This window comes from Neolamprologus brichardi, chromosome 20 (genome assembly GCF_056152115.1).
Source record: "Neolamprologus brichardi isolate AB-2024 chromosome 20, ASM5615211v1, whole genome shotgun sequence".
NCBI lineage: Eukaryota > Metazoa > Chordata > Actinopteri > Cichliformes > Cichlidae > Neolamprologus > Neolamprologus brichardi.
Genome location: NC_142123.1, coordinates 24,516,561 through 24,541,244, shown reverse-complemented (window position 1 = coordinate 24,541,244; position 24,684 = coordinate 24,516,561). Strand labels below are relative to the sequence as shown.

General features: G+C 39.6%; 2 protein-coding genes across 3 annotated transcripts in view; one reads left to right on the top strand and one right to left on the bottom strand.

Moving 5' to 3' along the window:
* Positions 1–4,299: 4,299 nt before the first annotated feature.
* Positions 4,300–6,389, top strand: spmip11 (sperm microtubule inner protein 11). The gene is made up of 4 exons (XM_035910194.2): positions 4,300–4,544; positions 4,937–5,113; positions 5,197–5,320; positions 5,404–6,389. Exons 1-4 carry the CDS (start codon positions 4,454–4,456, stop codon positions 5,450–5,452), a joined length of 441 nt encoding a protein of 146 aa, XP_035766087.2. The 5' UTR covers positions 4,300–4,453; the 3' UTR covers positions 5,453–6,389.
* Positions 6,390–11,006: 4,617 nt separating this feature from the next.
* The window catches only part of LOC102793078 (adenylate cyclase type 6-like), a 48,549-nt gene continuing 34,871 nt past the window's right edge, over positions 11,007–24,684 (bottom strand). For both annotated transcript variants that reach the window (XM_035910201.2, XM_035910200.2), the window contains exons 6-24: positions 24,160–24,271; positions 23,635–23,762; positions 23,339–23,497; positions 22,705–22,846; positions 19,925–20,053; positions 19,799–19,827; positions 19,566–19,713; positions 19,360–19,457; positions 17,856–17,943; positions 17,645–17,761; positions 17,402–17,554; positions 17,110–17,285; positions 16,878–16,898; positions 16,496–16,525; positions 16,173–16,305; positions 15,714–15,977; positions 15,422–15,626; positions 15,201–15,325; positions 11,007–13,959 (exon numbers count right to left, since the gene is read on the bottom strand). In XM_035910201.2, coding sequence (XP_035766094.2) covers positions 13,831–13,959; positions 15,201–15,325; positions 15,422–15,626; positions 15,714–15,977; positions 16,173–16,305; positions 16,496–16,525; positions 16,878–16,898; positions 17,110–17,285; positions 17,402–17,554; positions 17,645–17,761; positions 17,856–17,943; positions 19,360–19,457; positions 19,566–19,713; positions 19,799–19,827; positions 19,925–20,053; positions 22,705–22,846; positions 23,339–23,497; positions 23,635–23,762; positions 24,160–24,271 — 2,386 coding nt within the window. In that variant the 3' untranslated portion in view covers positions 11,007–13,830. The remainder of the gene's footprint in view (positions 13,960–15,200; positions 15,326–15,421; positions 15,627–15,713; positions 15,978–16,172; positions 16,306–16,495; positions 16,526–16,877; positions 16,899–17,109; positions 17,286–17,401; positions 17,555–17,644; positions 17,762–17,855; positions 17,944–19,359; positions 19,458–19,565; positions 19,714–19,798; positions 19,828–19,924; positions 20,054–22,704; positions 22,847–23,338; positions 23,498–23,634; positions 23,763–24,159; positions 24,272–24,684) is intronic.

Sequence of the window (24,684 nt, the reverse complement as noted above, 5' to 3'; positions counted from 1 at the left end):
ATACTGTCAAACACTTGCCTGATGAAGGGTTCTTCAAGTTATTATTCTGGAAATAAGAACAATGCATTATTTAGATACAAAGTGATAAGAATGAGGAAACAAACTTGCTACTTCCTGCAAAATAGTTACTTTAGTGTGTCAGTAGATAGCAGTATTACATTTTTGGAGCAGAGATTTGTGGTACAGATAGTGGTACGGTGGTTGGTACTTGCAGCTAACGGTTATGGGTTCAAGCTGGCTGTGGCCTCTCTGTTTATGGGTTGAATAATGTCTGTGAAGGTTCTCAGTCATCCAGGTCAAGTCATCGTAGTCTAAGGAGCTTGGAAAGAAAAGTGTCTGGACTTCCTTAAGTTGCTTGAAGACAAGGAGTTTTGTCTTTGGGATGAACTAGTTTTTTGTGGCTGGGTCTGAAGTACACTGGGATGTGGTGCTTGGAGAAGAGTCTCCTGAGTTTTTCTGATAAACCTGCTACATAGGGGATTACAATGTTGTTGCGTTTGTCTTTGTGATCCTCCCTAATTGTTGTCTGATCTTCTTTTCGGTGCCTCTTTGCTGAATTGATGAAAGCCCAATTACTCCTAAACACAAACTTAACCACGTAGTATATGCTGTACTGTGTAGCGAGGAATGCTCAGACCTCTACATTAGAGAGACCAAACAGCCACTTCATAAACGCATGGCACAACATAGTAGAGCCACCTCAACAGGACAAGACTCGGCGGTCACTCTTTTGAGGACACCAATGTTCACATTTTGGACAGAGAAGACACATGGTTTGAAAGAGGAGTGAAAGAAGCCATCTATGTCCACTGTGAACAACCATCTTTGAACAGAGGCGGTGGCTTACGACACCAACTGTCTGCCATCTATAATCCAGTTTTGAGATCCCTTCCCAGACGCCTTAACCCCCACTCACATCCTGGGCCTTTTGACCTCAGGAAATCACCTAATGGGGTGGGGCAAGGTCTCACAATGAGTTCACCTGAAACCATATTGTGATTGCTGATTGTGACCTACACCCGTTTTCACACCTTGGCTCATGTGATTAGGTATTGTAAAGGTAAATGATTAGAATCATTTGTCCTTCTTGGGTCGACACTCCCATGGGGCTTAAATCTGGGACTCTTCACCATTTGACCTCAGAAGTGAAGAAGCTTCTTGGGTGAGAGGTGAAACGTCTTCAAGCAACTTAAAGAAGCCCAAACGCTTTTCTTTCCAAGGGTTGAATAATCTTACTCTATCTTGACTTCCACCAAAATGATGCATCTTAGTTTAACTTGTTATTCTAAATTGGCCGGAGATCTGAATTATTGCTTGTTTCTCTGTAATGACCTGGTAGCCCAGCCCAAGTGTAGCATCTCTCTTTCTGAATAATAGATCTGATGGCACCTGGGAATTGGATATGTGCTTTAGAAAATGGTTGCATATGGAAAAGATCAATTAATGTCACAGTCTTTTTGTCCCCTCAGAAGCAAATACCTGCCAATATACATGTCCTGCAAACACACTTTACTACTAATATTCCTAATAATTCTCTAAGTACTTTCTTCATAGGTAAAGTGTGTGTTTTAAATGCAAGCAATGACAGTAAAATAAGGTTTGAGGAACCACTGATGTGCAGTGTGAATAGAATTACAACAGCTTCATCATGCAGTACTGTGAATGCACTCACCATCTGTGCTGGCATCATCCTTCAGTAAGATCTCTGTGAGCAGGGCAGCAGGAGCTGTGTGTAAGACACTTTGGACCGTCCTGAGGAGAGCGGACCAGGCCTCATTATGAAACACTATGATCACACTGGTGGTTGGGAGGCCAGGACAACACCAAAACGTCCGTTCCAAACAGCTGTCAGAGCCAAACTGAATGTTAACCCGTACTAGATTTTTAACAAGGGGTACAGTTCTGTGCAAAAGTCTTGAGTCACACACATGGAAATACAGTATGTAAGGGAAAAAGAGAGTTTGTATAATTCTAACTTGAAAGCCAATATTTGGTATGACCACCTTTATTCTTCAACACAGCCTGAACTCACTTAGGCAAGCTTTCTTGTCATTTCTTTAAGTAGTCTTTAGAAATAGTTCTCCGGGTTTCTTAAAGGATGTTCAAAGCTGTTCTTTAAATGTTGGTTGCCTTTTGTTCCATTTTCTGTCAAGATAACAGATGACTGCTTCACTAATATTGAATAATATTGAAGCAGTCTTGGATTCCACTCTGTTTTTCTATCCAGGTATACCTCTACTGTACCCATAATGTGTATGGGATCATTGTCATGCTGAAAAATGAAGCAATTTCCAATCAGATGCTTTAATGTGGTATTACATGGTGGATCAAAATCTGACGGCACATTTCTGCGTTCATAATTCCATCAATTTTGACAAGATCCCCAACACCACTAGCGTGAATGGACCCCAAACCATTACAGAGACTAAACCATGTTTTGTAATGTTCATGACTGCAGACACTCCCTGTTGTGTGAGTGTCTGCAGTCATGAAAAAAGTAACCAGTGTGGTTATTCACTTTAGAGCTTGTGTGTCTTTGCCCAGATCACAGTGGAGGGAGATACAATCACCGGCAAACTGGTTAAACTGGTTTTTCTTAGTCCATTTTACTTTCACTTTATGGTCTTTACCATTTGCGCCCAGTGCTCTGGGATCTTGGAGGGGCCTCTGAAGGTGAGGCTTGAGCTCCTCTTTAAGGTAAAGTCTAGGAGAACAGCTGAGACCTGAAGAATCTGGGAACACGCTATTATGCTCAAGGATGAGTCCCCTGTCTCCCCACACTACCAAAGGGAGGTGTGGTGGTTGTGGAGGGGCTTTGTAAATGATGTAGTATGAAATGAACAGCAAACTCAAAAAGCAGGTGATCGCTAACTTTAATGATCGGGTGAATTGATGGCTGAAGAAGCACATGATGAGCACAAGGAAGTGCTGACATAAAACAGAGCAAGAAATGAGAGAAAACAGTAAAAATCTTTAAGAAAGCAATTATATAAAGTTTTACTTACTTACTAAGTCATAAAGAAAAGCATTTATTGCTGGCAAATGTGCTGAATGGTCTTTAAATAAAACCCACCAGCATGGCTTTTTTTGTTATAGTAAGTATATTATTAAACTCAATTTCCATGTATATACCAGATTTCATATGATATTTATTTTCATCTATGATTGAGTAAGAAGTGTTTACAAATAATATAAAATAAATATATGTGAAAATAATGATCTGCAGAACAATTACTGCAGTTAACACAATGTTTATATTGTAAATTCTAATCAGCACTTACACATTACCCATATCCCTATATGGGTCTAAGTGTTGAACCCATCCATTATTGTTTTTTGAATGTATAATTTGGCTGGTTGTATGAACCATTTAATCAATCAAAAAGAACAACAACTGCTCAAACCAGTTTATCGTTTGGAAGAGATGTTTTATTTATTCCACAGCTTTTACATGTTTTTTTCGCTGTCTCTTGTCTTAGCTTGCTAATTGTCTTTAATTTTCTATTCTTTTAACTTGGATTTTTACTGCTTTCACACTTTTCTTGTATCCTTTTTATCTTTTACTGCAAGAGTTATTTTTAATATTGTATATAAAATTAGATCACAAACACAGTTTAAATAACATTATACAGCAAATATTCTATTTTTGTATAACATGTATGCAGTGTATAACAATGCATTATTAGAAATAAGCATTTCTAACCTTTACGATATCATAGGTGAAGTTGTTAGTCTAAAAGTGAGTTATAAAGACATTGAGTTGTAAATTGTTTTTCTACATAGGGTTTTACCCATTAATCAATGGCTTTTAAAATTTTGTTGATATATACAGCAAAACACCTCATATTTTTAGTTTTATTTCATCTGGGAACTGGCTGTGCTTAAATGCCTTCTGGTGATCTGGACCAAATATTTACAGATCACTAACTACTTCTGACTTCCTGACATTGTTTTGTATGCCAGGCGGTTTAAATTATTTGTGTGAAATGTTAAATGTGTGACAGCCCACACAGATTTCAGTTATAGAGTTATTTATAAAGTGTAGAACAGTGAATTTTGAACCCTTAGAAACCCTTAGAAATTAAATTTACTGGTGCTTTTGAGATATATCAGTATTGATGCTTAAATTAAAAAGAAATTCTTCATAACGTTAGCGAAACAGAGTTTTATAATCACTATCTGTTTTGCCTTTTCTAACTGAACCTTTTTTATGCCAATATGAATACAGATTTTTCTTTGTAATGATGTGAATCCAACAGATATGCGACAGCCTTAACTCGCACCAGTCATCTTTGAAATCTAGCAAGTTATTTATTATTTATTAAGTTGGTTCCGGGTAGGCGGGGCTTGTTGCCATGGTTATGTGTAAACGGAAAGTTCTGGTTAATTTACAGGGGGTTTTGTCTCTGGTGTGTCTCTACGGCAGGTTCGGGCAGACAAACTGTGCAACGTTATGACCTTTTTTGGTTTGACATACCTGGGTTATCAGAACCCCATAGGCGATAGAATGATACTGAATCCCCGGGGACCGTCTAATCCTAACGGTAAGGAGAGCTTTGCTTTCGTTTGTGTGAACAATAGGTCTGAAAGCGGGGCTCGGTTGTCTTTTGGCCTAGAGTTACCTAAAGGTTTAGCTACGTGGAAAATTGGCTCATAATTTCAAAACTCTTCAAAAAGAATAAAAGATAGCAGTCTGTATTTGGAGTTGATGGTGTAGACATTTGCAACTAATTTATTAATATCTAATTTATTTTTACAATCTTTTGACTTTTTATTTGGTCAGTAAAATATAATTAAATTACACTCAGTAATTGCATCTCCCCTTTGCCTTCAGAACTGCCTTTATTCTTTGTGGCATATTGTCCTTTAGGGCCCTTGACAAGCTTTATTAGACCATATTTAGTTGTAACAGCAGTGGTAACATATCTCATTACAGATGGCAACATCAACATCAAAGCCGGGTTGCCACCTTCTCTTCAAGAACAACCAAGACCCCTCAGATGTGTAGAGGACTGCCAACTTTCCGACCAGCCTCTTCCCCACAGCACTGACATACACAATGGGAGCCATGAGAGATGCAAAGCGATGATCAAGCGGCTTCAAACACCTAGATGTGAGTAAATATAACAGATGTGAATGTTGATGAGTAAACAGCTGCATCAAACAATGAGAGCCTTGGTTTCCTCTGTTCTCCAGCTCCAAACCAGCTCTACATGGTGCCTCTGACAGAGAGCCAGAGGTATGGCTGGATGGTGTCCAAGAACCCTGAGCCATGGATGCTAGTCAGACGGTTTCCCCGAAAGAACAGCGAAATGACCAAGTATGTAACATTTTCAAATCAAATAATCCTTTTGTTTTATTTTTTATAACATGTGAGTGAACTTGTTTTTATTACTTTCATAGGTTTGCTAAAGAAATGTTAAAGACGGACCCGAACTTCAGCCTGTTATGAAAACTTTTGCAGTAACACAAATGACCTCACACATAAAAACAGCAACAAACATGATGTGAAAACGTGAAATTAAACTGACAACATGCACACTTTTAGAGTTTTGTTGGGTTTTTTTTTTTGCCTCATGCAATAGTGTTAAGCCTATTTTTGTAATGAGTGTGCTCTCTTTTTTTACATTTAAGTAATTCTTTGAATGACATGTACAGTATTAAGCCTTTGTAGAAAGTCACTGCTCAGCCAGTTTTTGGAGGTGTAAAAATGTTGGAGGGTTGCTCATTAGGAGAAAAACAAAAGGGTATTCAGTCTTAAAGTCGTTAAAGCAAGGAAAAACAGGATTTGCTTTACTCCATAGTAAGGTACAGGGCCATTGGTGCATCACTAACAATAAGGGTCCTTACATCTCAGAGCATTGAATTTTTAGAACATTTTCAGGGAAACTATCTCTGATTTCTGTCATAATTTTGTGTTTAAATCATCTGGACACGGCAACTTTTCCTTGAAGACTAGTCATTTCAGATGAGTTACTAGTTTTTTTCAATACATTTAATATTTTTTTCTGTGTTTATTTTTACTTTTTGAATTTTAATGCCTCTTATTATTTTTTAAACTCAGTATGACTTATCTGACCCTTCCAGGACAATTTGCATGCATATAAAGTGGGTGTGAAAAATGAAAAAAGTACACATATATTTTACAAAGTTATTGTCTCAGTTTTAATTTGATTACAGTTTGGAAACTAGTTGGATATTTTTTCTGTTCAGATCTGCTGATATTGTTGTTTCTGTGGTATAACTTGTGTCATATTTGCTAAATCCAGCACGAAAGTTGAATGAAAAGAGCATTTCCATAATTTGTATCACAAAAAAAAAATCATTTTTAGAAAATGTTTTGCATGTTTTAGTTTGCATTATTGTGAAATACAACTATATACAATTTACAGATTGTCACTAGTCATTTTTTGCATTGTTAATTTCTTCTTCTTTTTTTTTTATTGTGCGCTCAAATATGGAACTTTACAAGACTACTTGCATATTTGTTCCACATTGCATGGCAAATGCATTTTCAGATTTTTTTTTTATGTATCTGTCCCAAATTATAGGTCATGATTTATTTTTATGGTAAGAAAGACCAGCGAAAATTTCAGGCTTTTGGTTTTTGAGGCAATCATGTTCAAACATTGCCTCAGATTTCAAAGTGTGGGAAAAACATGGTGGAAGTGGGCCATCTAAAAATATATACAGTGGGGCAAAAAAGTATTTAGTCAGCCACCGATTGTGCAAGTTCCCCCACTTAAAATGATGACAGAGGTCAGTAATTTGCACCAGAGGTACACTTCAACTGTGAGAGACAGAATGTGAAAAAAATCAAAAATAAAAAAAAAAAAAAAAAAAAAAAAAATCCATGAATTCACATGGTAGGATTTGTAAAGAATTTATTCGTAAATCAGGGTGGAAAATAAGTATTTGGGCAATAACAAAAATACAACTCAATACTTTGTAACATAACCTTTGTTGGCAATAACAGAGGTCAAACGTTTACTATAGGTCTTTACCAGGTTTGCACACACAGTAGCTGGTATTTTGGCCCATTCCTCCATGCAGATCTTCTCAAGAGCAGTGATGTTTTGGGGCTGTCGCCGAGCAACACAGACTTTCAACTCCCGCCACAGATTTTCTATGGGGTTGAGGTCTGGAGACTGGCTAGGCCACTCCAGGACTTTCAAATGCTTCCTACGAAGCCACTCCTTTGTTGCCCGGGCGGTGTGTTTTGGATCATTGTCATGTTGGAAGACCCAGCCTCGTTTCATCTTCAAAGTTCTCACTGATGGAAGGAGGTTTTGGCTCAAAATCTCACGATACTTGGCCCCATTCATTCTGTCCTTAACACGGATCAGTCGTCCTGTCCCCTTGGCAGAAAAACAGCCCCATGCTTCACAGTAGGTATGGTGTTCTTGGGATGCAACTCAGTATTCTTCTTCCTCCAAACATGACGAGTTGAGTTTATACCAAAAAGTTCTACTTTGGTTTCATCTGACCACATGACATTCTCCCAATCCTCTGCTGTATCATCCATGTGCTCTCTGGCAAACTTCAGACGGGCCTGGACATGCACTGGCTTCAGCAGCGGAACACGTCTGGCACTGCGGGATTTGATTCCCTGCCGTTGTAGTGTGTTACTGATGGTGACCTTTGTTACTTTGGTCCCAGCTCTCTGCAGGTCATTCACCAGGTCCCCCCGTGTGGTTCTGGGATCTTTGCTCACCGTTCTCATGATCATTTTGACCCCACGGGATGAGATCTTGCGTGGAGCCCCAGATCGAGGGAGATTATCAGTGGTCTTGTATGTCTTCCATTTTCTGATGATTGCTCCCACAGTTGATTTTTTCACACCAAGCTGCTTGCCTATTGTAGATTCACTCTTCCCAGTCTGGTGCAGGTCTACAATTCTTTTCCTGGTGTCCTTCGAAAGCTCTTTGGTCTTGGTCATGGCGGAGTTTGGAGTCTGACTGGTTGAGGCTGTGGACAGGTGTCTTTTCACATTCTGTCTCTCACAGTTGAAGTGTACCTCTGGTGCAAATTACTGACCTCTGTCATCATTTTAAGTGGGGGAACTTGCACAATCGGTGGCTGACTAAATACTTTTTTGCCCCACTGTATTTATCTTGAAAAGTATTTGATATATAAAGCTAAAATTTTGCAGCAGTTGTTTTATAAATTTAGAATCACAAAATCTTTAAGCAAAACAGAAGTCTAGCAGAAGGCACACAATTATTTGAGATGTAATGAACGAATACAATTCTCTTTATTATTTTTTTCACAATCATGACTAAAGTCAACGTTCTGCATTTGACTTATTTAGCTAGAAATAGACAACAGTAGCTGTACAGATTACAAGTTGTACCATTTTTCTACTGTTTAATGCAAGCTGGCCTACTCTGACATTGTGACATGATCAGAAATCTGACTTAAATGGGCATTGCAATTAAAAATTCCCATCGGGAACTCAGAAATTCCCGCTTCAAATGGAACTCACCATTATAGTCACCATTAGAGTCGCTTTGGTGATTCTTGTATTACCTCCTTACACAGAGGATACACTGGAGCATCCTTTTTGAAAGGAAAAGAGATAATGCCAGCTAACAGTTCATTTTTCATTCCATGCCATGACGTGCTGATATGTTTTAAGACTTCCAAAACAACTTACATTAAACTCACGCCTGACATTCTTGTGATGTCATTGCCTAGTAGGAAAAAAGTTGCATAATTAAAGATAATGAGCTCTTTTAAAATGATTAATGTGAATTAAAGTTTTACCATAATTCATGTGTTAGTTGTGTTCATTGCTGTATTGCATTATTTAATATTTCCATTTATTAAGTCATACAAAGCCTTTAAAAAAGGCATCTAATTTCACCTTTTTAGGCAGTTTTTTTCTCTTTAAAGTACCAACCTTGGCAACAAATTTAGATTTTTTTTCACCAGTGGTTCTCATTTACATGGCATTAAAACAGCCCCATAAGAAGACAGAGAGAAAAGATTTAAGATGTGGATTTTGGGTTTCACCACAGCAAAACCCTGTCAGCAACATCCCCTTTGTTAAGGAGCCATGTGTAAGTGCAGTGATTCCTAAAATAATCAAATAATAACTCTTACAATTACTTTTAGAGTTGAGATGCTCATGGTAATTAAGGTTGGTTACTTACAGTTAAAAAAATATATAATTACGTTTGAAAGTACATATTTCACTTTAAGTCATAAAACAAAAGCAGTGTGTAAGCAGTGTTTGTAGACTCAGAAAGTAAGTCTACAAAGGTTTCAGCTCTGTTACACCAGGTAGGGGATTCTGTCATTTCTGTGCTGGAATCTGGGAATATAAACACGTGTTTGAGCGAATTTAATCTCTTATATATTCATCTCATAAAGTATGCATGACCGCAAGTTCACAAGTTGCAGTAACTGATCCTGAAACCCAGTCCTTGAAGACTTCCTGTTTGGCACTGGAAATCAAAACTGCCAACTAGTATGTGATGACTGAGGCTTCCTATTTGTCTGAAATATATTTGCCTCCTCCAGTGCTGAAGCAGTGAAATCAATACAGTATGGGCTGACACTGGGATCCTTCAGCAGAATGATAACGGTTTGTTCCCTGAAATCTAATTGTGTCACAATTTACTTCTTTGAGAAACACAAAACATAAAAAGATTTCCCTTCCTGTTTATACTCAGGTCAGCTAGTTTCTGTGTTTGTGCTGTGAAGGGTTTCTCCTGTCTCTTCATGCTCATTTGTTGGCTGTTATACATGCTGGTGCTATTATGACTGCCTCAAAGGCCACAACAAAAAAGAATGGAGTCACACCACCCACTGAATAGGGATTACCAAAGGTTTATTAAACTTAGTAATAATCATGGTTCATGTAAGGCTGTATCAGTGGTGCAAAGCCATGAATGGATAAGTTGGCAGATGCATGTTTAGAAACTGAATTAAGGTAATAAGTCAAACAAAACAAAACAAACAGGGTTGCCATTGCATGGAGGCGGTGCAAACACTGTTAGAAAAGGAGTAGTTGGAGTGAAGACAGGGTGAGGTCTCAAAAGGCGGGGTTCAAATGCCCCTGGCCGGGTGTGGAGGGACAGGTTTTCCAGGAAACTTCTGCAACACACACACACACACACAGCAAACCTTGCACAAAAGCCTGTGGCCATAACAGATACCAACAGTTAGAAATCGGTAATATCCATCCAGTTATTTCCCCTTATCCAATTTGAGGTCAATGAATCTGACCCTCAAAGGTCAGAGGGGCTGGAGCTTATCCCGGCTGCCATAGGGTAAGTGGCAGGGTACACCTTGGCCAGTCTTTCAAAAGGCTAACACAGTGAGACAGACAACCATTCACATTCATACCTATGGTCAATCTACGTGAACCAATTAACCCCACTAACTGCATGTCTTTAGACTGTAGGAGGAAGCTGAAATACATGTAAACACCACACAGTAAGGCCCTGAACAGATGGTGGATTTAAACACAGGAAATACTTGCTGGGAGGTAAAAGCACTAACCGTTACGCCACTGTGCTGCCCTCAGCAGCTTATATATGCCAATAATGTTGGTGCACTGATCATCAGGAGTCTTTTCTCATGTTTCCTGCTGCTGTTGCCCTTTACCTCTGAGAATACCTTGGTTTAAGGGCTTGTTTCCTACACATAAAAATGATGGATTTAAGGTCTCCCTATATTAAAAATGTGATCTAAAACCCTTTTTTCTTACAAAAAAGGAACTCAGTTCAATTTAGTTTTGATTATATATCACAACAGTTAGCTTAAGGTGCTTTATATTGTAAAGACCCTACAATAATAGAGAAAAAAAACCAATAATTAGACAGCACCCTATGAGCAAGCACTTGGTGACAGTGGGAAGGAATAACTCCCTTTTAACAGGAAAAAACCTCTGGCAGAATAAGGTTTAGGGAGGCTAAGACTACTGGAGGTTTCTATAAAGCAAAGATAATGATTGAGTCACATTCAGCATCATGAGCAAAAATACAGTCACACAAAACAGCCATTGATTTTTTTTTATTTTTTTCTTCAAGGGGAAATGTTATTTTTCTCTTTGTCATAGTCCTCAACTCTTCTCGTCCTTCAAAACTTTGCAAAAAACAAAACAAAACAAAAAAAACTCCCCTTTTCAACTCTTCCAACTCAGGGAAAAATACAAATAAAACAAAAACAAATACGGAAGGATTCATCAGGCCTGAGCAAAAACACTGTTTCAGTAGTATGGGGACAAACCTTCCTTCCCTCTCCTCTTCCCCTCCCCTCCCAAAAGCATCCCAAGAGTTAACAATCAACACAAGTCTATGGACAGCCAATAGAAATAGAATACATACAATGAACATCTTTATAATAAACTCAAGTGCATTTTATAAACTCTTTGCTTTATACGAATCACTCTTCATTGGTCACAGTTCATGTGATAGTTGGTGATCTCCGTTGCATTACTGTCCTCTAGACGCGAGCCCGAGTATCATTGCACAGGAGGGACCAAAAGCACAAGGCTGCGTGAGCTGGCTTTGGTACAAACGTGATCAACTGTTGGTTGCCACTGCTAAGTGTGAGGGAAGAGCTGAGTCAGGGCTGATCCTACAAATTAACAGAAAGCTGCGCCCGGGGGAACCAAGACCTTTACAACGATGAGAAAGATAACGTTAAAAAAATAATAATAATAATAATAATGTCGACAAGCCCTTGTCCCTCTCTCTCTCTCTGCCCGAACATTAGCGGTCCAGGCAGGGAAAGCAAGCACACTTCCCGTTTAGTGTTAATCTGTGATTTGTTTTATGTCAACTTAAGGCAATCAGACTCAGCAATCAGTGCTTTCATTTTCCGCTGAGGCGGGTGTAATAGGAGAGAAAATATGTGTAGGCCTACCAACTCGACCTTGTCCTCTTTAAACAGCGTAACACGAGGGATGCTGTTTGTTACCACTGAGGACTTTAACGTGTGTGGAGGTCACCGAAAAGCCTGGCTGAGATTTACAATACTGCAGTAGTGGCATGAATTTAAAAAAACAAAACAAAAAAAGCAAAAAAAAAAAAAAAAAAAGCACAGTGATTCATTTGTAAATGTATGTGTGTTTACTGCTATGCTTATGTGAGCATACACCACTTGGGCTCTGCTGCAAAGGCAGCTAATGGTTATTACTTACTATACATGATCACACCTATCGTCAGCTTAAAAATACTGTACTGTACATCAGGACTGAACAGCAGAACTCATTGGCTGCAGTTGATCAGTTGGTACCAGTGAGCTGGAGCTTTACGACTGGCATTTTACAAGAAAGCGTGCTGGTCTTTGATCCTCTTCATCGGAATGGAGTCATCATATTAAGCATAATAATTAATCAGAATCATCATAATAATAACAACATTAAGAATATACAAATGATGGATACAGAAGTGATACAAAATACCCTACGCTGAAAACGAACAAAAATGAAAACCAGATACCACAATCAGACATGCTTCAAAGCAGTTATGTTTGGCAAGAAAGCAGTTTCATTGTATCATAAAAACCTCACAGTGAAAATAGTTATGCCCCTTCAGGATTACAAAGCACAGTATTCAGTTAAAATCAATATATATTAATTTCCTTCATCTATTTCTTCTTCATAGAAGAATCAGGCTGTGCGATACCGATGCATTGAAATCCAAAGTTTCTCCCCCTCCCCCCTGAAGGCTCTGGAACGGGTCTCGGATCTAAGTTCCTTCACTTCCATCTGTACCGAAACAATACGTCTCTGAAAGGGAAGGAGCAGTCGATGGCGGTGTACTGTCACGGCCGAAAAACCGGCTCAAGCTCTAAAGAACCAATCGGACATGAAGTGAGGATGAAGAGGGGCCAAATCCTGGCTGGCTCTACTTTTACTGCTCAGGTATAACCTTCTGATAACATCCTTAGTCGTCTTTAGTCAGTTTTAAGTTAACCTAATTTAACGATCGAGGTCAGCGTTTGAATTTAGGGTTCGTGATATGCTCTTTGCTGCCTGAATGACAGACGAAATAAATGTTTTGTACATATTCTAAAAAAGGGAGGGAGCAGACTTTGTGGCCAGCATTTGGGCAGAAAGACGGAGGGTTCAGGCCCTCTGCTTAAATAACAGAGGCGGAGATCATTGCTAACTCTAGCAAGAACATATCCACACATCTTGCCTTGCTTTTAGTAAATACTTTAGTCTTTGGTCAATATATTCCTCCTCAGTTTATACATATATTCATACACACACAAATATGCATGTACATACACACTTAAAAAAACGTGTAATAAACTGGATATTTGTGCCCGTATGTTTCCACACTTTTTCATAAAGGACCCTTTTTGCACAAAACATCGAGATCGAAATAAATAATTAATGCAGAAATAAAACATGAGTACCTGTTTGTAATTCATGTGAAATTTAAAAAAAAAAAATACAGAATAAGAAAACAAACGAACAAAAAGACCCAAAGTAAAATAAAAAAGTAGCCGTATGTACAGCGTTAATCTTCTTTTGACACAGGCTAAAAGGCGTTTTAAATAAACAGACTTTGCATCTTTCAAGAAGCCTGAGAGAGAGGCTAGACATGAGAAAAAACACGTGTCCTTCGACATGTACGGGGTCCAAAACGGCCGTCAAACGAGAACATTTTCCTCTCATCTAGAACACTTTCCATTTGAAGTCTTCAAAGTTTCTCTTTTTTTTTTTCCTCTTTGCTCGGGATTCAAGTGGTGGCGTCTCTAGTTCTTAGCCGCTCGCTCACACCGCGAGTCCTCGCTCAGTGGTGCCGTGTCCTTGCAGTGGGGGGGTCATCCCAGCATCTGCTGCTGCTGCCGCTGTCTTGGCTGCTAACTGTTGGGCGGTCCATCATTCAGGAAGTAGGTTGTCATTTCGCCTTTACCTTTTACCTTTACGACCCCACGACATTCAAGCACGTACCCTTTGCTTACAAGCACCTGGTAGAGGTCTGTGGTCACCTGTGAAAAGATTTACACAAAGATTTACAAAAGAGCGCAATATTTTAAAAGCGGTCACTTCAAACTCTTCGTCTGTTTTTGCACTGATAGACTTTTATTATGAAGCTGACAAAATGAAGTCAAGAAATCTTTACATTTAAAACTGAATTAAGCAACTTTTAATTTAAATCGTATTGATGCTGGTTAAAATGTAAATATTAACACTCATACCACTAAATCTTACCAAAAATATTTAAAAAAAAAAAATCATATGTGAAATGTTGAAACTGAGATATTTGAGGCCTGCTTTGTTGTTTTTTTGTTGTTTTTTTAAAATTCTGGTTTTGTTTTGTTTTTCACATTTAAGACAGTGTCTCAGCTTCCGCTAATAGATAAAAGTTTTAAAACAAATTTTATCTCACTGTTTACAACTTTACAATGCTAGCAGTAGCTTTTGCCAGTTTTTAGGGGGGGGGGGGGAAATCCACTGTCCACAAAAACTTCAGCACTAAACTAAGAGAGACACAGTAAGCAAACGGCTGCTGAGTTTAGAGAAGCACTCAGCAACTAAAAAGCTCAATATCTGCTCAATAAATTTTTCTCAGAAAAAAATGCATATAGTAAGCTGCTTTGAGTTTATTTGACTATTGTTAGTTTTGTGAGTTTTTACTTCTTTATTGTTCTAGTATACTGTGATCTTTAATATCATGATATCGAGTCTCTTGCTGTTACTTTACTCTTTCAGTTCTGTGATGTCTCTTGTGTTCTTGTTTGAGCCTCGTCTATTGTCTATTGTTTGCATAGTAGTCATGTTCCCTCCCTCAGTCTCATTTCTGCCTTTACGCTTTGTTCCCTTTGTGTTCATGTAGGTCTCTTACATTCTGCTAAGTGCTTGTATTCATATCTCTATTGGTCTTCTTTGGTCATTTCTTATTTTACTTTGAAGTTTTGGTTTCTTTTACTTCCTGTTTGTCCTCTGTGTATAAATAGTCCTGCATGTGTCCTGTATCTGTTACTTATGTGCCGTTTTTTTATTGCTTTAAATTTTTGTTTTTGTTCTGTTTTCATCTTCTTTCTATATTATTTCATTTCAGTATTAAAGCACACCTGGACATCTTATCTCTAAAGTGTTTTTATTTCACATTTCTACAGCAATCTATAAATGTGCAGATATAAAATATTACCATCAAATCCACCCAGTGATATTCGATTGCTCCCTAATAACCTATCCGGGCTGATTTTATTAGTTACAAGAAACCTACCTGTATGCAGTCAGGTACACCTGTGCTATCCATACGACTGGCCACATTGACTGTGTTTCCCCAGATATCATATTGAGGTTTCCGTGCTCCAATAACCCCCGCAACCACCGGCCCAATGTTCAGACCTGTCAATTCAAGACAAAAACCAAAAAAAAGTTAAACTGCACCAACAAAACCAGCAACGTATAACCACCGTGTTTCCTCCTCTAACTTCCTCTTACCTATCTTCATCTGGAAGTTGTTGAAGGAATGCTCGTTGATATATTTCATCTGCTCTCTCAGTCTCATGGCATAGTCAGCTAGTGCAGTAATATGGGAACGGCCTTCTTTGTCATAGGTGGAGTCGTTCAGACCTGACGCTGCCATGTAGGTGGAACCGATGGTCTTGATCTTCTCTAGCTGCCTGTACTTCTCCTCACTGATGATCTGAGAAGTAAGGAGATCACAGATTGTGACTGCACCTGAGAAACAAATGACGATCACATGCGGCCTTCCGAGACAGGCTGAGTTTACCTCGTCAAAGTCTGCGATGATCTCGTTAAGCAGCCGGAGGCACTCCACTCCCTCATTATTGGCCTCCAGCTCCACGTAGAACTCGGAGAAGTTGCTGATGGAGGCGAACATGACGGCTACACACTCACAGGACTGGTAATACAGCTCGTCGTTTCGCCGCTCACGTGCCAGGAAGTGAGCAGCTACGTCCTTCGGTAGGATATTATGGAGGAGGCGACGATTGTAGGCTTGCAGCTCCTCCATCTCCTCCTTCTCCTCTGTGGCCTGGAAATGGAGGTTATTTATTAACTAAATCAGCTCTTATAGACACAGTGATAAAATAATATAATAATTAATTTCAATTAACCATACAACAGCTCTATCACCTTTTTACTCATGGACATGTTTGAGGTATTAATGGAAGATCTTTTAGGTTAACATTGTCAGTTGGCGCCCTCTAGTGGACCCTGATGTCCATACCTGTAATTTCCACAGGAAGTCGAGGCGTGCAGTAGATTCAACCTGTTGGGCGTGCAGGTACAGTGCCAGGACAAAAACTGTGAGGATCACTGGAGTCATGACCCTCAGGGACACTTTGGTCACAACAAACGAGCTGCGGAGAGAATGACAAGCAGTGAGATTAGAGAAAGACTACAAAAAAAGCATTAAACAGAGAAGGAAACAAGCAAAAGATCAACAAGAAAATAACATTTAAAGAAAGGTGATGTTTAAAATTGGGCAAAATACATTATAGTAACTGAACAAGATGCAAAAATTAAAAGTAACACTGAATGTAGGCTTACCACTGGTTAGTAGTTTCATTGAAACTGAGCCTTAAATTAAAAAAAAACAACAACTTTTAGTCAGTAGAAACAAATCATTTAAAATGATGATGCGAGAGATATTTACATCAGTAGTCTAAGGATTTGATTTTGATGTAAATTTATTTCATGCTACATATTTGCAGCTAAAGTATAAATGAAAGTAGATTTTTAGAAAGAGACAATGAAACATGTTTTAAACAGTGTGGATTTCAATCTAATGGAATATGTATGTATAGAAGTGAAGTGAAGGAATTAAAAGCTAAATCCACAAACCATACTTTTTTGTTTGTGTTCTGACCAAAAATTTAAATGGCAAAGGTTTAAATGCAAAAACACCAATAATAATAAAAAAAAAACTTACCACTGAGTTTCATTTAAATCACTAAAAACAGACAGAAAGATTCAAATATATTAATAAAATGCATTACAGAAGCAAAATCAATGAAAGAGCAAATAAGGGTATTTTAAGTATTTTGATTTTTCCTTAAATTACTGAAAATAAAAATCTTCCATTCCCTCTCATCCCTTAAATTATCAGTACAAATGGAATAAACCCTCTCGGTGACTTGTAATTTCACACTTGTTTCACTTACATGGCATTGGAGGTGACAAAGAGGTCTGCATTGTCAAACAGTGCTACTTGTGGCCACTCCACCAGCAGCAGGAAGGTGAGCTGGATGAGCAGCATGAGGGCCAGCTTCCCTATGCTGCTGATCTGCAGGAACACGGAGCAGGCCAGCAGCGTCAGCAGCACGCTGTAGCTGAAATACTGACACAAACAGGAGGCAGCGGCGTCACAAGCACGCATCATCGACGATAGGTGTCAGGAAAACACAAACGCAAATCTGAGACTCTCCTTTTAAAGCGCGTGGACCGTTTGCTCACCTCAGGAAAGGGGCAGGAGGGGCCTCGGCTGGGGCAGATCTCTAGACCCCCCTCGACGGACACATTCAAGCTGCGGATCAGACAGGGAGTCACCGCAGAGGTGTTCAGCTTCTCAGCGACGCATTCAGCCAAACCCGTGGTGTCGCAGGCAAACTGCATGAAAGTGAAGCAGCACGACTTCAAACAATGTCGCACAAAGTTAGTAGCCGCGCTTAATTTGTTTAGCGATAACTTTGATCTCACCATATTAACGAAGGCAGAGATAAAGACGAGGATAATGGAGAATACTCCGACCAGCGTGCTGTTGGTGCGAGACTGGACAATCTTCTTCGAGACAGTCTGCATCGCAGCTGGAAAAATCTGCGAGCGGAAATGATGAACATGTTAAATACACGGTGAAGGCAAGAAAAAGTGAGCGCAACATTTGGTTTGGAGTCCAGGTGACCTGCTCTACCTTGATGCAAGAGTATATGGCACAGATGAAGAGGATGTTGGCGAGTATGATGAAGATACTGATGTAGATTCCCAGCATGACCGGGGTGCTGCGGGAAAGAATAGAGAACACAGATTATAAAAGGACTTTACAGACCGGTACCAGTCCGTGAGTCGCTTGGTACAGGGCCGCAAGAGTTGAGGCTCGGGTGTGAAATTTATGGTTTTCAGGGGTTTTATTGGTTTGTAGTGTTATTTTTTTAATGTTTTTATCGTTAACTTGGTTTTCCCGGGAGCGTTCCTGTGCGTTATGAATAAATCTTCTTTTTTGGGGGTATCGGCACTGGTTTTATTTTGTTGTATTTATGCGCGACACCTTAAAGGTCGGTCTGTGAAAATATTGTCGGACATAAATCGGTCCATGGCGCAAAAAAGGTTGGGGACCGCTGGTCTAAAATGAGTGTGGGGGCTTTAATCCATATTTGTGAACATCTGGAAAAGCACAGCAGCATGACAGCCTGTGACTCTAAGGAGGTAGGATAACTAAAAGTGTACAACCAGTGAGGTCCTCATCAGTTCTTATTAGTCACTAAAGTGGGCGGAGCAACCCTCGGGCAGGTTCAGTTCACCAACATGTGCAACATGTCGTTCAATCACGTTTTACTGGAACGGTGTGCATCAGTGGGGAAAGGTCAGATCAGCAGTGATGTTTATAATGAACTGCACTCAATCAGCTGACAACAGGGGGCTCAAAGGTGACACAACTTGGACATAAAAGTGGATTTCAGGAGGAAACGTTGTTGCACTGTGAAGGTTTATATTGTCAAAAAACATTGGGAGCTTAAACACTTTGGCGTGAGAAAAAGCTAGACATTTCAGAAATAAAGATGAAATTATGAAAACTTTTTCATAATGAAGTCTTAGAATTTCTACATTAGCTGCAGCAGTTTGGTCTTTATGCTGAAACCGACAACATTTCCCCATCTTTAACCGCGGCATGCATTTTTAATTTCCCTTTGCTATTTGGGCTGATTGGGACCTGATGAATGTAAAAACAAATAATTTTTTTACAAGATTTTTGTTTCTGAGAAAAATGAGATCCATAAATGAGGAGATACGTTTTAATTTTTGATCGAGCAGTGGCAGTATCATGTGCTTGTACATGAATATCAGGCCCTTGTAGAGCAAAATTTTGTATTTTGGTCTAGGCAACCCAAAATGTGACGTCCACATATGTGGACGCCAGGTCCTAGGAGGTTAAAGTAAAAATACGAACGAGATCAGATCTCATAAATAACATCAGCATGTTTGTTTTTGTTTTTTTATTAATATCTTAAAATGTTTTACATCATTGGGATTGGATCTTATCTGTAAAAGGACAGATTAATCATTTCAGCTGTGACTCATGCAAAGGTACTCTCACAGAAACCAAGAATAGCTACAAATGAGCCTAACGGGTCCCCTTGATGGGGTTATACACAGAAGCATTCGCAGTAGAGCATTATGGGAATGGGTAAAATACTCACTGTGGAAAAATAACAATCTGTATGAAGGATATGAAGCAGAATACCAGCAGAGTACAGGCAACATAGCCTCCAAAACGATCGTCCACCTTCTTGGAATACTGCACAAAAAAAGAAGAAATCAGAAATAATAGGAGTAGACTTTTCCACACATGGCTGATATTTAAGATAAAGAGCTTTAGGCAATAATGAGGCATCACAGTTTTAACCTTTTTCTCCAGACTGGAAGTCTGGAAGGTGAGTAGAAACTTCTTAACGTGGTCTTTTCTTAGCTGGTCGATGCTGCGAGCGTCAATGGCCCGTCCCAGAAACTCATCCACCTCGTCCTCTGGGTTCATGGCTTCCTGAACGCCACGGCTGCAAAAAGAAGAGGCGCAGACTGAGCAGGCGATAACAGGGGTAACCCAATCAGGCAAAGTGGTGCGTCAGAGTCCGTGCTTACTTGTCTTTACTGGAGGTTTCATCAATCCCCTGGAGAAGAAAGAGAGCAGACAAAATTATGGTTCTGGCAGAAAAGCTGCAGCGCCGCTCTGTCGCTGTGAAGCAGCGCGTCGATGTCGAGTCTCACCATTTGTCTGAAGACTTTGGAGTCTTTGGTCCTGGTGAAGGTTCTGTCGGGAACCCAGCGTGGCATCAGCCCCTCATTAGAGTTGGCTCTTGTCCGCTGCATCTTCGCCATCATCGCCTTCTCCTCCTTCTGCTCAGAGAGAACAACACGAAGGCTTGACCAACTGTTCTCGTGCAACACAACATGGAGAACGACAAAATGTGTGACTGAGGGTTTGTTTAAATTCTGGCTTTCAATTTTCCCACGAGGCAGCTCGGGATCTTCAAGAGGACTTCATTCACAAATTATGCTTTTTCAGCTCTGTTTCCTTCAATAACTATTACATCTTCACTATCTGTTATATCGCCAATGTGCTTCAATACCTTTGTACTTTAAAGTAGTTCAGAAATATAAAATCCTTTGAAATGAATCATTTTATTAAGCACTTCATTATTTTTTTTTGCCAGCACAACTGGGAAAAAATAATTAACATCCTACTGTTAAGATAAGTGTAACCTGCTCTTACACACAACTCTTATCTGCTAATTTATGTTATAATAATAAATGCTTTATAACAGGTATGATGACTCTGATTGGCCGTGTCGCCTCACAGCGAGAAGGTTCTGGGTTTCAAACCATCGTTTGCATGTTTTCTCCCCTGGTACTCTGTCTTCCTCTCACGGTCTGAAGACACCATAGGAGCCTAAATGCATTTTTATAATTAATGGAATTGTGTTTATTTCATATTCAGTGTTTCCAATGTAATATGTTAATACTTTTTAAATTGGCAAGACTTCATTGTTTTAAGCGAAAGTGAATATTCATGTTCAAAATAGGATTTACAGAGATGCAGGTTAGCTTCACTGGCAAACTAAATTGATTGTAGGTGTGAATGCAACGGTCTCTGTTTTCGCCCTGCGACAGACTGGTGGGTGTATCCTGCCTCTTGCCATAAGACCGCTGGCACAGCCTCCAGTCCACCATGATCTTAGGTTGGATAAATGGAAGAAAGTGGACGGATGTATTCCTGTGCTCATGAATACGATGTGGAAAGAGGAGAAGCTGAAAGCAGGCGTTTGGTGAAGGGACGTGTTTGTTTGCGCTTTTTGATTTTGAGACTATAGATATCAGGGGAAATCCAAACTGTGGCCATATTTAATTGTGTTCTTTTTTTTGTATAATGTTTCATCTTATCAAGCTATTTTGTCCTTTCTTATTGTATTTTACTCAATTTGAGCTGTTTTACAGGTTATGTAATGTTTTAGCCAGAATTCCCCACTATATTTTATCCTATGTCATCTTACATGTTCCTCTTGGATTAGCAGGAGGATTTTCCTTTTTTTTTCCAAAGAGGTTGCTGTTTTTCCAGCTGCTGTACTTCCTGGATTATATTTCATATTTCAGCAACACCTGAAGCAACACACTCCCACCAACCCTTCTTTTGGCTTTAGAAGACAGGCCTGTTTTCTTTGGACTGATCGCCTGCTAAAGGAACAAAACTCCCAGTTTGTCAGTGGAATGGTATTCACACTGTATCTATTAAATCTATATGGTCAAATTATGCCCTTAACATTCATAACTTTCATCAGACTTTCTGAAAACTTTGCCATTTAGACAAGCTGATGATTTTTTTTTACTCTTGAAGTTTAATTTCATGGAATTAGTCAACAAACTCAGAGCCACTATCGAACGTTGGAGAGTGCTGCCTTTAACTATGACTGTCAGGGTGAACCCTATTAAAATGGTGAGTTTACTGACTTTACTACTTTACCTACTTGTGGCTACAAGTCACACTGAAAGTCTAAGGCCCATCTACACAAGTCCAGTAGGGTGGGAGGCCTTGGGCTTCTTCTTCCTGAGACTCTACTACTGGGAAGCCAATTCAGGAGCCTTTGTTTATTGGAAGTGGATAGACTAATCCAGTGATGCAAGCAATGACCCTCAGTTCATTGCTTGCATCACCTCAAAGACCTCAGTTGTTAAAAATGCGAAGCTCCTAGTGTCTCCTTACATGTCCCACTATGGCATAACCATTCTTTTATGCCTACTCAGCTGGATGAGGTGTTAGATGCAGGTAGATGCAGACTGTGACTCTGGCAGATGTGTTACGGACGAGCATCATTTCCTTTGTACCAAATACGGTCTTTCAAATGAGCATGTATTACACATTACTCATTACTTTTTTCCTCATTTCCTTACTCATTACTTTACTTTCTTGTTACTCTGTGAAATCCCTGACATGTTGACACATATACAGTACGACTCTTCTTTAGTATTTATTTTTTGGCCCTACGCGACTGGCATGTTCTCCAGATGGACTGGACCATAGCTTGGTGATTTTTGGATGCTCCATAGAAACCTTTAAGTCTAAATCTCCATATACCTTTGCATATTAAATTAAGGTGGTGTTATTTGTTATACAGATGGAAGAAATGCACAAGTATAAAACAGATATTCAGGGTAGATCTAACAGAAGATGGGGGCCTTGTCTTCAGCCATGCCAAATGAACTGTCACAAGCAGTGACCTCCACTTTTTCCTCAAACCAATAGGATGTTGAATTTTGTTTATTTATTTTATTTATGTTCTTGATTCTGTTTTCTTAATGGCAATACTGTCATGGCAGTTGCATTGTCATCTGATCTCTATGTATATTTTTAGTGTGTGGCGACCTTTTTGTTGGTCCCTTTCTGGTGTTTTTTTTTTTCCAGGTTCGGCTAGAAAACTCTGACCAATGTCTCAATTTGGTGAAGATTTCCCCACCTACACCTCTTATATTTGTGTGTATGTTTGTGTACTGACCCGTTTTTGGCTGCAGCCAAGGACCAGGAATGTCTCAATGCTGTTCTCCTTCAGATACGCATTCCTCTCACCTCCAAAACCTGGCTCCACCTCATAGTCCCCATTCAGATACTGCAATGTGGCCTTTGTGATGTGGATCCGCCTGGCAGGGACGAAAAGACCAGGAAGTGGCTTTATGTGGGGTGTTTATTTTTTTTGTTTTTCACATTAAAGGCATACACAGGGGGACAGCAGGCATACATAAATAGCTCCAGAACTACTGCTGAACATAAGTCAGGAACATGTTAGAAATGAATGAAACAATTTCTTTTTAATTTGTTGCAAAACAACGTTCAAGAGCGCAGAAAGCTTTTCAAGACAAGTCTCAAAATGGCCTTATCACTTGTACTTCTTGAAGTTCAAATATGTTATTTTCATAACAGGAGAGCTTTTAACAACCTCCGACTGTACGAACTGTACCACCACGGAAAAATATGAATTCCAGACAGCAACAAATTATTTTTGAAGCAGTAGCAATTTAAAAACATCAAAACAAAGGGTAAAAAAAAATGATCGCAGTAAGTGACCGTGCATTTGGAGTTCTTAAAACACTGTGATAGTTTTTACAAATTGTAAACGCTTCTCTCGCTCTCACCCTGCTTTGCCTCCCGCCTCCATGTGATTGGCCAGCGTGACATCATTGGACCACACATCAAACTGCCACTTCCTGAGTCCCAGCACGCCGCAGTGCACACGGCCACTGTGAATGCCGACGCGCATGTTAACGTTGACCCCTGTCACCTCACGCACCAGCCTGGAAAACAGAAACACACACACACACACAAACACACACGAGTGTCTCATCAGCAGTGGGAGGAATATGCAAAACACTGTAAACAACGCAGAAACAAACACCACATACAGGTGCATGTATACACTGTTTTTACTCACGAGATGGCCTCTATCATGTCAACACCCATCTCCACGCAGCAGTGGGCGTGGTCAGCCCGGGGTTCAGGCAGCCCGGACACGCAGTAGTAACAATCACCCAGAATTTTAATACGGAGACAATGATTCTCCTGAGGAAGAAAAGACAACAGGACAAGATAAAAATATAAATAAAAACACACATCCCCACAGGAAGCACTTCATATTTCTCACCTGCTTTTAAACTTAAAACAAAGAAACAGAAGAAACAGCAAAAGATAAAAAAATAATCCACTATCAACACTCTGAAACAACCCCTTAAACTGCCAAACTATCGGCTTTGTTGCTGATAATAGTTCAGAGAAAAACACAAACAGCTCTCTGTGACTGTCAACTTTGAATAACAGCACATAGTTTTAGTTAAAGAATTACTTTTGTGTACATTTCAAAGAACATTTTTGCTTTTGAAGTTGAATGACGTGATTTGATTTTTGTGTCTGTTTCTACTTGTGTCTTAGAAACAGACACAAGTAATGGAAGACTGCTTACCGACGCCAGTTTGTCAAAACGGGCAAAGAGTTCGTTTAGTGTCATGACCAGCTCCTGAGCCGTGCACTGAGATGCCAGGCTGGTGAAACCCTCGATGTCTGCAAACAGAATACTGAGGACGAGATGAAGAGGAGCAAAAACAAAACACAGTTAATCCTCGATCATGAGAGATAAAAACCTACGAAGCTGATTCAGGTTGATTTAGCTACACCTCAGCGATATACTATTGCATTATGTTACTATCAGGGCAGATGACCTTGAGAGAGGAAGGGTGTTTGACCTTAAAGCATCTGTGTGTGCGTGTATGTGCGTGCGCGCGTGTGTGTGTGTGTGAGGGACCGAGTGCACTGTGTTTGCTCAGTGCTGTAATTGAATGTGTGCTGAAGCTTTCCATCTTTGGGGATTATCTTATCTTGGCTGCTGGTGATTAAGTATTCCCTCACTAGTGTTAATTAGCCTCCACTCTGCCAAACCACTCTACCGTCTTCTGACTCTGTGAGCGCGCTCAAACATGTGTGTGTTTTT